This window comes from Amaranthus tricolor, chromosome 6, assembly GCF_026212465.1.
Source record: "Amaranthus tricolor cultivar Red isolate AtriRed21 chromosome 6, ASM2621246v1, whole genome shotgun sequence".
NCBI classification, from domain to species: domain Eukaryota; kingdom Viridiplantae; phylum Streptophyta; class Magnoliopsida; order Caryophyllales; family Amaranthaceae; genus Amaranthus; species Amaranthus tricolor.
Genome location: NC_080052.1, coordinates 18,782,939 through 18,795,449, shown reverse-complemented (window position 1 = coordinate 18,795,449; position 12,511 = coordinate 18,782,939). Strand labels below are relative to the sequence as shown.

Genomic DNA, 12,511 nt, shown 5'->3' with positions numbered 1-12,511 from the left:
GTAATCATAATTCTCAAATACAACATTATGAAATTGATCTCCACCACTTTATTTAATTTTTATCGACAAAATCTATCTATATGTTAATATCATTCATATAATTCAAATTGCTTTTTATCTTTTTATCCTAACAATCAAACTACTCCTAGGCTTTTGTATCGTACATTCTGATAGCAAACATCAAAAAATGAAATGAGTGCTTAAAACCTTCAATGATGAAGTGTTTTGCAATTGGCAGCGAAAATAATTCAAGGAGTTATATACGCAACATTGGCCAAGAAAGGGAGGGTGAAGTGTTTTGCAATCAAAATAATTCAAATTAATTTGAATTAATTACACTCTTAATTTTTCTTAGATTACAAGGTAGAAAAGGAAAAGGGTAGATTAGACGAGGTTCGATCTTAAAACCTTATTAAGGCAGCATTTGCTCCAACTAAGACAAGACCCAATTTTCAATATCACTATTACTTTTTAAAGTAGAATGATCACCCAAAAGTTATCCTTCTCAAAATTTTCATTTATGATTTTATAGGTGATCAACAATTTAAAATGAATTACTTATTTTGAAACACAGACCTATAATCAAAATTTCAAATGAAAAACCATAAATTACTATTACCTTCCTGCATATCTAATGAGTTCTTTAAATGCTGTACAGAGTAAAGTTAGTATGAAATAATACTGTACAGAGATCCCCAAATTCACCTGTTGACAACCCACATAAAAAGTAGAAGAGGACCAGGAACATGATATTCCCTTCATTTCCAGACCTTAATTGCTCCATCTCTACTGCTTGATAACAATAATCTCTGGTTCAATTTGACAGACGCGAGGGAGAGAACCGAGTCACGATGGCAACCCGCAGGATCAGTAGCAGCTGCTGCAAGAACTGCTTTTGTACTCATTTTCGTAGTGGTTGGTCGTTTTCTCATTTCCTGCGCCCAGGTAAGACGAGAGAAACTCACTTTTGTAGGAAGGAACATTAAACATCGCAAATCACAACAATGCTAAAAATTCTCAACTAAAATGACATAGCCTTTACAAATTTCTCGCGGCATGCTTCAAATAGTGAGATGCATTAAAGATATGCTTGGAATTATATAGTAAAAACCTCGGTGACGGTTTGAATCGCGATAACGAACAATGATGCGGTTATCGTAACGTCTAAATGTCGGTCAAATCATAAGATATTCCTTGACATGGCCCAAAACGCAATGTTTTTACACCTTTACGTGAGAAATATCAGTTCGTTTGTTTTTAAAACCTTTATAATGCGGCCGATGTGATGCGATGCGGTCTTGTTTTCACACTATGCTTAGAATAGTGAACTATGTACGGATAATGGAACTGTGGACTTGAGGTTAGAAGGATGAGAAATTGGAGGTTCAAGGGTAAGGAACTTATCACTCTTTTTTAAGGAATAATGTGGTGGGTAATAATTTTACCATGTCTGCTTCGTCGTGCGCCACATATATTATGATCTCTCCCTCTCGCTCTCCCCCTCTTAATGTTTAACTCACAATAAGAATATACCTACAAATTTCACGGAGTTTCTTGAAAAGAGAGTAGCTATTGGAGAATTGTGCAACCAAGGTGTACCCTTAAGATTAAAGGGAAGTTTTATCGAACAACTAGCGGTATATCAAAATGTTGGACTTTTAGAAAGGATCATAGTAGATTGGAGTAATGAAAATGCGAATGCTTCAATAGATGAGTGGGCACATGTTGAGAGATGAAATTCCAAACGAAGTTATAAAACAATTTAGGAGTTGCAAATATTAAAGGAAAAAATGAAAGAAAATTGTTTTATGGTTTAGGCTTGTGAAAGACCGAAGATAGAAAGTTAGAGTTCGGAAAACTGAAGATGACTTGAAGACACGAGTGGAAAAGAATATGAAGGATCTACACTTACAAAATCAGATAGTAAAAAATCAGAATGAATGGAGAAGAAGATTCCACGTGGACGACCATTGACCCCAATCTTATAGGATTAAGGCTCTGGCAGTATTGTTGTGCTCCAAAGGAGCCAGATTTATTAGACAGCTTCGTGGGGATGATACACTCTGAGGAAATGTGCAGTGATCCAGCAAACCAGAAAAAAAAAATTAAAAAAAAAAAAAAAAAAAGAAGAGCATAAACGTTGAAATATTTGCTACTCCTAGGCTATTGCCACATTTCCTTTTTACAAATGTGACCTACACAACCATAATCGTTTGCCTATTGGATTAATTAGTTTCCAGTAACACAAAGAAAGCCGAGTCTTTCTAACACTTCAAAAACATCATTAGCGGAAAAGCAGTTCAAAAGCAATTCATAAAGAACATGGTAAATACCTGCACGACCTGCACACCAAAGCTAGATTTGCTTTCATAGAGTTCATCATTTCCCAGGCCCTTAATTGTTGGCCCACACACACAGTAACTGCGCTCAGGTCTGCAATCACGACGAAAGTAAGCAATATATCTGAAAAATAACAAATAACATTCAAAAACATTAAAAAACGTATTTATTACCTGCTATGGTCCCATCTACGTATCTTCAAATCGGTTCCGCCAGTTAATAAATCTCCACCAGGCAGAGGAAGTAAGGAACGAATACCAGACAGACGAGGAGGTGGTTCATTCAACTCATCAACACGGTATTTCAGGTTGACATTTCGTCTAGGATCTGATTTAGAATTCGCCTTGTTTTGGGGTCTGGCTAATGCCCAAGGCAACTCGGAAAACTCAGCATCACCATCATTACCTGGTACTCGAAATACCTAATTGAATGAAGCCGTGTAATCTCAGAAAGTGTGAAACAAGATAAGTGTATTATAGAAAACCATAGAAGCATACGACCCCCCTACTCCTGCCGAGAGTTTCACGATTACATTTCAAACAATATACTATGAAGGGAAACTAGTGTAGAGCCATCCTCATGTAATTTGCAACTCCATTACCACATTTCAATTGGGCCGCTCTAGGCGAATTCAGAACCTTATTTTTGTAAAAAGAAAGAAATTATTTCCAATTGATTCTTGATAGCAAATAACAACTATAACTTTATACAAATAAGAAATGCACATGATATAACGAGCTATTTTATGGTCACTTTAATCCGAAACCAAAGAAGTGTTTTAACTTTTGCTTTATTAAAAATGGACACGTACAGTTTTTTACATCTTACATGACAAGTGTTTTAACTAGGAGACATTTAGGTCCAAAGCAAAAAAATTCTAAAAAACATGATCATATTTTCCTTTTCGAAACAAGAGTTGTGCAAGATACAAAAGCAAACAGAAATAGCATATGTTTGTTTGGAGTTATAACAGAAACACAAAAAAATAAGTTGTTTAACAATAAGTGGTAATTCGAGACTAGTGGAAACTAAGGAATTGTTTGGTATGAACTTTTGAGGTTCAAGTAATGGATTCACTTAACTCATTTCATTATTTAGTGTTTGTTATGAGATTTCATTAACCCAATCCCTCTAACTTCTAAGTTATTATATGAACAAGCTGCAAGGAAAATCTCTGTGGGGTTGTTTGGCAATTAGCGGTTGGCTGTTGGTCGTTGGATTCTATAGTTGGCTTGTTTGACCAACTAAAATTAATAACTTTAAGTATTGGTTGTTGGATGTTTATTAGAGAAAAAGTAAAAAAATAAAAAAAAAGAAGTGGGTCAACAAGCCAAAAGCCAACCTAAAAAGCTAGTTGGAGCAGCTTTTCATTTTGGCTTAAAAGCCAGATTTTCAGCTCGTTTAAAAGCCATTTACCAAACACTTTTTTTGGCTGTTTGACCAACCAACAAACCAATAGCAAAAAGCCAATCAAAAAGCTAAGCAAAAAGCCAGCCAAAAAGCCAAGCAAAAAGCCGTGAACCAAACACCTCATGTATGATATTCGTAACTACCAGTACCCCCGACAAAACATGACCACGTCATGTTTCGAGAACTGTTCATTTTGACCAGCAGACAAAAATAGAACTGGATATGTACCTGATGGCAGCTTCCAGTTTCTGCATTCCAAAGAGACACTTCATTACAACCAGCAGCAACATATACAAGAGGCCTAGCCATAGAAGAAAAAGGAGTATTTGGTTGTGGAACATAGAGACACATGGTTTCTATAGGGCATGTACGAGGATATTGCCATGTGTTGACCGGTATACGAAACCTAAGATCCCATAAAGTCAATACACCCCTAGACGATCCTGATATGAACCAGTTACCACAAGGATCAGTTTCCAAAGTAGAGATATAACCCTCCTCAGGAAGTGATTTCAGTGTCCATGAATCAGTATTAGCCCTGGTGTCCCAGAGATGAATACCATAATTCTGAGTGCTGTACATAACCAAGTGGCTTGATGACGGATCAGCAGAGTAGTTGACAAGACTAAGAACGGCACCTTCTCCAACATCCTTCTTCTTGACATCAGCAACACCTGAATACTTCTCAACAACATGGCCTAGGCCTCGGGAAATGTAATCCACGGAAAACAAGTGAATGCTGCCATCACATGCACCAACAACAACTTGTGCAGAACCCCGAATCATTGTTATGCACAATGCCCGGCTACTCTCCAAGGAATAAGTCAATTTAGACCTAAATGAAATATCCTTCTCTAACTTCCTTGAGTCCCAAACCCTCACAGTTGAATCATCAGATGCACTAACAAAAAAGCTCTGGTCCGTTGAAACAGCAATATCATTCACAGCAGAGCGATGTTCCTGTAGATGAGCAACCAACACTCCACGAGGTTTCCACCCGGAGTCAGGAAGCACTGAAGACCGTGAAACAGATGGTGATCCAGAAACTTCACTCGATGAAGGAGCGTCCTCAACAGATGTTGAACTTCCTTTTGTACTGCTACTGCTAGAAATTCCCAAATCTTGAAATTTGCTGCTTATATACGATGCTTGGTCACTTTCCCGGGATTCCGGCTCATGTACCACACGATGGAACTGTTTAGTGCCATTGGCAATGCTGAATGACCCCGAGACAAGCCTGGGTGAAGGCACTGAACTTGGCATGCCAAATGGTTTGTTTACTGAATCCAGCCAAGGTGTAGTAGATGAGCTTAATCCTAGTAAGCTCGGCTGCAACGAAGTGTCGGATACTGCTTGTGTATTCCCCAATCCTCTTCTGTCTAGAGAGAAAGAATAAAGGGGTATGTTTTCTGATGAATTTTCATGAAGGATGCTATTAATACTACTAAGCTGAGGAGTAATTAAGCCAGAGAACTGTAACTTTTCAGACGAAAGAGGATCCCTACTATCAATTATACTAGAAGCATGGCCAATACAACCGCTCAAAGCTCTCAATTTGGCCTCTGTACTATCACTTTCCGTCGTCTCTATTTGGTCAACAGAAAGCCCACCAACATTCTGATCCTCAAGTACTTGATGACTGTCTGGCCACTTCTCCAGGGAAAGCAATTCCTCATTTTGTTTCAGCAAATCAACAGCATCCCATTGTTTAGCTTGAGATGTATTGTACCAAATCTTTCTCTGTCTCTCCAGCATGTCTGATCCCCGGGCATTTTCTAATACTTGGTAAAATACCTGTCGAGAAACAGGAGATTTTAAGCATGAAAGAAGAGCCTTCACAGAAGCCAAGGAAGCTGGCTGCCGCCGCAGAAAAGGGCGAACAACTGGGGCTAAAAATACAAAGGAGTCCACAGCACCAAGACTCTCACTACTCGCAGCAATGAAAGATGCAACTGACCTCCTGACCCATTGGCTAGGATAACATAACAACGGAAAGGCATGTTCTATCATTTCAAGTAGCAGCCTTTTCCGTAATAAACCACTATTACACAGTACAGTCAAACAATCCAATGTATGCGATATAACACCTTCATTTGTATCACTCAAAGCCTGCTCAATATACGGAGAAAGATATTCCTCGACACTTCTTTGGCCAACAAAAAAGCAAACATACACTATCTGCCTGTAGAAAACAGTCCTGAGCTGCTCGTCACGGTCATTAAGGAATGCAGGAAGCATAGGCAACAGAAAATCATTGCTCTGTCTTTGGCCAAAGAAACAACACAAACCAGCAATATCCAACAAAAGAGCCCTCCTAATATTGGGTGTTTGCTTCGGCCCCATAACAAGTTCCTGAACAACCTCAGCTATGGATTTTCTGAGATGAGCAAGTTCTTTATTGCTGTATGCTAAAAGTGCCTGACGATTATCAGTCGATGGTGCCAGAGACTTCTGTGGTGCACTCAATACATCTAACACACCAGCCTCACTCAATCTTATTGAATGAACTAAAAATCCATACGATGTTAAAGCGAGTTTGGATATGTTGCTCGCATAACAAATCCGCACACTTTCCTCGGAATCATCGGGAAGCGTAGAAAGCATAGGTAGAATGTATTCAGGAAAGATTTTGGCATCACTGAGAGGAAATTCCCTAACTAATGGCAATATATCACACAAAGTCTCCAAGGCAGCACAGCGAACAATGGCAGCTGAGTCCGATAGCATAACAATCACATATGGGAGCACACGCTGAAGTCGATCTTCGTCATCGATATATATAGATAAATACCTCAACAAGAGTATACAACAACGCCGCAGCTGAGGAAACTTGACATTACGTATGCATGAGCATAGCAGCGAAGCAATGAGGACCATACCTTCACAACGAGTTTCATCAGGAGGTAGCTGTAGAAAGGGCATGCGATACGTATCTGATTCACTGTCGTAGTCCGACATCAATGATTTCAAGTCATCAATAGTGATATTCTTCAAAAAGGCATGTTCCCGTTTCTTAAACATATCAGAAATGGTTTGAAGCAGATTAGGAGATTGTAAGTTATACACCTCCTGTGTGTGCAAAAAGTGAATTTTAGATGTATCGTCCTGATTCGTTTTATCACTAGAAAAATGATTTGAGTGATCCACGTCCCTAAGTAACGCACTTAAATCACCAAGGAGCTCAATTCCTTCATTAGCCAAGCCTCTCGTCAAGATTTCCTTTTTCGAAGAGACTTTGGAATAGCTTAGAACTTGTTTCGAGACCATTTGTTGAGAAATCTTGATAGCAGGATCGTTGGATGTTATCCCAAGTCCTCCATTTGTCTCGGTGCCAAAATTATTGGTTTTCATCTGCTTAACTATTTCAAGAAACGCGCTCTGACACATTACAACCTACAAAAATTATAGCCAATATAAAACATTAGATCCAAATCACAGAAGCATTGAAAGCAGTAAGACCGTACAAAAGCTTTGATTACCCTTGCATCAGAGTCAAGTGAGCTCAAACATGAATATAAGTTGTGCAGAAATGGTGAAAAATAGTTAGGAAACGCAATGCCAGCATAACTCTGCAAATAACCTTCAGCAGATAGTCGCTCATCGGGATTCAACTGAATCATGTGAAGAATCATCTTCCGTACTCCTGGATCAGGGATCTGGAAGACAGTAGACATCATTTGATCAATTAATAAGCCAATGTAAGTACAAAAATTACAAGAGCTGAGTCAAAAACACTTATGGTTGGAAGACAAAGGCAAGGAAGCTCAAAGAAGACAATAAACTCAACAACTAAAAAATATTATGTTTATTTTCATCTTAAAAAAATTATCTGAGCTTAAATAATTTGAAACTTAACTTTCTGGGGAAAAATGAAGTCAACAAATAAATAAAGCAAGGCCATAGTAGATAACAGGAAAAAAATAAATCCATGTTTCAACTTTTAATATTCAATTGATAGAAAATAGTAAATGAGGAATTGCATTTAGTAGAAGTACCTTCTCAAGATGTTGGGTAGGATCATATTGGCCTCTCCGATAAGCAAGAAGCTGAGAAAGTTCGAATAGTGGATGACCCTCCAGGAAAAGCTCAGCAATTACGCACCTCAACCACCACACATAAAAAAAAAAGAAAAAAAAACAAGTTATAGCCAACTTTAAGTGCCAGAACGGCACTGAGTCTTTCTTACTAAATTAGCAATTTCTATGGATCCATCATCAACAATTAGCTGTAGTAAATCATGGCTTACATATCCCCGAAAAACGAAAGCCCCCCATCAGAAAACTAGATTCAGCAACCAATATCATCGCAGATTTTTTAAGCATTGTCCGGCCTTCTTCCGGGGAGGAAGGGTGGTGCTTAAAATGTTGATAACTCAGTTTTTGCAAGCAATTTCAACCACTAGTTCGAGAGACATTTCTTCTCGCAACTTTCTAGCACTTTAATTTACATATCAGTAAATCTAAGAATTCACATGACTAAACATTTAAAACTTCAAATTTGAAATTAAAAGGCATTTGTAAACAAAAAACATGAAGTTTTAAAATTCTGAACGTTTCAACAAACACATTTCTCAAATATCTCATGTGTTCATAAGTCACATGAATTGTCATGTTTACGCTAGAGATATTAAATAATATTAGGACTCACCCCACGGCGAAGATATCCATGGAAGGTTTAAGAGATGCATCAGGAGTGACTAGCATATCATCTCCATGCTCGTAGAATCTCTGTGAAAGTATGATGGCAGAGGCATAATAATTAAATTCAAAAAATACGCATAATGATCTTGATGAAATAAAGAGCAATAAGATACCCATGACTAAAATGTTTCAAGTTAATGCAGCTTAAACGAAAAGACTATAACAACGAGATTTTTGCCCCAATGCCAAATCAACTCCAGTCCAACGCTTGCATAATTTAGATTGAATGTGACATACTCCCACCATCCCTTCGCGAATGTTCCATTGTACAAAAATATACAAGAGCTTTGTATTTTCAATGGGGCAATCTCTACGAGACAAAAGGAATATTTCATAGCAAACAATATAAGTGAACACTTTGTGTACTTCACGGCTTATTCATTGATCAAAACGTCATTCATGGTCACTCGACTCAAGGTTAAGAACACTTTGAGTGAGTAAAAAAAACAATCATCTCTTTTCAACAAATTAATCCAATGTATGTTCAAATGTGGCTATCACAGACAACATAAAGAAACCATTGCTCTTCAAAAGACCATATCTATATCAAAAGAAAATAATTAAAATTTGTGTGAAGTAACGAATATCGTCAATGTGAAGGCAAAGAAAATTGCAGCAACAGGAACCAACCTCCGGTGCGAGATAACATAGCCTTCTGCCACCAGTATCGAAGAAAAACGAGAAATCAGATGGATCATCATCAGGAATGTAGGTGGGTTTAAAAGATGCAAAGTCAGCGAGGTAAACCCAATTCCAAGAAGTAACCAAAACGTTCTCACACTTTATATCACCTCCAAAATAAGAAATTAAAGAACCAATTTTACACAATGCAACAACAAAAAAAAAAAAGAAAAACAAAAGCATCAACAAAATTGAGTAACTACCATGACAAATCCCATGCTCATGACTTTGCTTCACTGCGCACAAAAGCTGAGACAGAAGTTGAGATTACACTGTGATTAATCCATCCCCTTCTAAAAAGGAAATAAAAAAAATAGAAAAGTAGCTGCAAGGAAACCTGAAATGCAAGCCATTTCTTCTCGATAAGGCTAAGAAAGGGCCGTGTACTGAGCCTATCATGGAGATTATTGAAGAAAAACTGCCTGAGTAAATATGCCGCCTTGTCAGTCTCCAGCCAAAACTGCCCACTCAATTCAATACCATCAAAATTAGAAGTCGCCAAATGATTAGGAAACAGAAAAGCTCAAATAGTACAAATTTAATCAAGCAAACAAGATCAATTCCAGCAATGAAGACCAGATTGGATTGCCAGACCATACCCTTATCAAAGGAGATAAGGAGGTTGCACCGTTGCAGCCAGTGTATGTAAGACAATCAGCCCTGCAAAACCAAACCCGGAACAAACCATAGGCAAAAATGGCAAGACAAGGGACAGACTAGTGTAACATAAGTTGCTAGTTAATTCACTTTTTGAACTCGCGATTTGCTCAAATTTGCCCAAGAATAAAACCGACCATAATTCGCTTTTCTAATTCGCGATTCCCGAGGAGATTTGCAAAGCATGTGACAATAGGACACAATAAAAACTTAACATTGCACACCAAATTAATGAAGAAAAATAACATTCTTTTACGAATTGAAGTAAAAAAAAATAAATTAAACCTTTATATAAATTAGCAAGGCAGAAACTCAATTCAATTCCACCAAATCTAAAACACCCACAAGAGAGAAAACCGTGCATATAAAACCAAGAATCCCCATCAAAAATCCCAACACCAAAAAACTTCAACTACATCAAGCTAAGATCTAGCCATCAAATTTAAAAGTCAAAACATAATCCAAACCCATCACACCTGAAATGGCCAAACATGGGGGTGTTCAATTAATTAGTTGAAATATAAAAACCCATGATTTTCATATTGCCAACAACTCAAACTCAATTCAGATCATCCATAAATATAAAGAACACATAAATTGTCAATACCAATTCAATTCCACCAAAACCAAAACATCCCTCATCCAAACAACAACTAAATCAAAACCCATCACCAAAACATTTCAAATACATCAAATTAAAGAATACACAACAAATCAAAAAATCAAAATTTTGATCCAAACTCATCACAACTGAAAAGGCCAAACATGGGGTGTTCAATTGATTGATTGAATTATAAAATATCATGTTTTTCAAATAATGCCAGCACCTAAACTCAATTCAATTCCTCCAAAAACTAAATCACACATATAACTACCATTGCCCAATTCAATTCCACCTAAACCAAAACAGCCCATCAAAAAACACCAATAAATTAAAAACACCCAACATCAGAACACTTGAATTACATCAAACTTAAATAAAAAAATCAAAGTTTAAGTCATTAAACCTGAAAAGGCCAAACATGGGGGTGTTCAATTGAACGGAAAGTATCACGAATATGAAAGAGACGCTTTTCATACTCTCTTAAATCGATCTGATCACCTCGTTTAAAGTAGACTTTAACAAGAACAAGACCTTCATCATGTTTACACAAAATTGATTTGAAGAAACGACCTCTACCAAGTACTTCTTTCAAGACTAAATTGTAAGATGAAGGAAGGTCATGAAGATAATACTCTGTTGCTGATGCTTGTGTTGTTCTTGCAATCTTATTCCCCATTTTTTATCTGATGATTTGATTTAATTTTCTTTTTCTTCTCCTTCATCGACCAACTGTGAACTATTGAACAATTTCCCAATTTACAATTGTTCAGTTTGCCATTCAATTTTTTCAATTAGGATTGATTAGGGTATGAGCAATTTGGCTACTGTAATTTTGATTGAAATTGAGGGGTTTTTTTCAGTGGCTTCTAAGTTTTGTTTTATGGTTTACTACATACTTGCGCTTTCTAAGCCTGATTCGAGTGCCAGTTTCATTTCACAAATCGTTGTAATTGATTTCTGGACACGCATTAAATATATATTAAATAATCTAAGTAATGTATATTAAAGAGAAAACACGTGGGCTTCTTGTTTTTAGATCGTCTCTTTGAGCGATAATCTCTCATAAAAGTAGTTGGTTTCATTTTGTTTAGCGTATTAATATTGATTTGAATTTAGGATGATTTTAGTCCAAAGAAGTTATTGGATCTACTAGAGTCGTCTCCATTTTTATAGTTTGGGTTTTATTTTTTTGATACATAGTGAATTCATGTTTGGTTTTGGATCTAAAAATATAAATGGATTTGAGTTTGGATTTAGAATTTTCAATCTAAAATCCTTTCTCTAGAAACTTTCAAGACCCAAACTTGCTAGAACCATATCGGACCCACTCTAGACATGACCTATTAAACAAACAAAATAAATTTTAAATTTATTCTAGTCTTATTTCTATATTTGTACTCAATTTTGACTAATATACCGCCTATAGAGTTATTTTAATACTAATGAAACCTTTAAAATATTTAAAAGTTTAATTAAATCAAAACTCATTTAGGATCTTTTTAGGACCCTAAATCTATCAAACTCAACAGGTTTGAATTCGAGTACTTAAAAGTTCAGGTTCAAATTCGAGTAAGGATCCACTAAATATTAATGGGTATGAGTTCGGATCTAAATAGACCCAACTTGTGAACATCCCATGATGTGGTGATATTTGAGGTGTTAAGTATTTGTCATTTTAAAATTAAAGGTTATGTATCGAAAAAGGCGAAAAACTTAAGGTAAAAGGAGAAGAGATAATGAAAGGTGAAAACTTTATTAGCTCTTTCACGAGACAAAAACTGGTGGTGAAAGCTACCTTCTTTCTCCCCAAACAGTGGCGGATGTACGTTGGAGCCCACGAGGTTACGTGCCCCTAGGCGTTTTTTAAAAAAAAACTTTTTAAGTAGACTTTTTTATTGATAAGAGTAAAAGTGTAAAACTAATAGTGAAGTTTTTTGATGATAAATATTCCCTCATTTTAGTAATTTTGTCTTATTTATTTAATTTTTCTCTTTTTTTATTAGATCAGTTGGTGCTCCGAATCCTGGATCTGCCATTGTCCCCAAAAGAGAATAAAAGAGCTAGTGACTTAAATGGAAGATGTAAGTTTCTACTAGAAGAGCGAAAATGGGGGAAATTG

At 36.6% G+C, this 12,511-nt stretch overlaps 1 protein-coding gene across 2 annotated transcripts; it reads right to left on the bottom strand.

Moving 5' to 3' along the window:
• Positions 1-588: 588 nt before the first annotated feature.
• On the bottom strand, positions 589-11,337 carry LOC130815839 (serine/threonine-protein kinase VPS15). 2 transcript variants are annotated; one of them, XM_057682341.1, is made up of 11 exons: positions 10,796-11,337; positions 9,469-9,591; positions 9,335-9,380; positions 9,081-9,241; positions 8,398-8,477; positions 7,746-7,851; positions 7,230-7,406; positions 3,979-7,143; positions 2,514-2,761; positions 2,334-2,433; positions 589-935 (listed from the first exon to the last, which is right to left on the bottom strand). In XM_057682341.1, exons 1-11 carry the CDS (start codon positions 11,066-11,068, stop codon positions 759-761), a joined length of 4,656 nt encoding a protein of 1,551 aa, XP_057538324.1. In that variant the 5' UTR covers positions 11,069-11,337; the 3' UTR covers positions 589-758. The 2 variants fall into 2 exon arrangements, with proteins under 2 accessions (XP_057538324.1, XP_057538325.1); XM_057682342.1 differs by having other exon boundaries at positions 9,469-9,598; positions 10,796-11,016.
• Between the last annotated feature and the right edge of the window lie 1,174 nt (positions 11,338-12,511).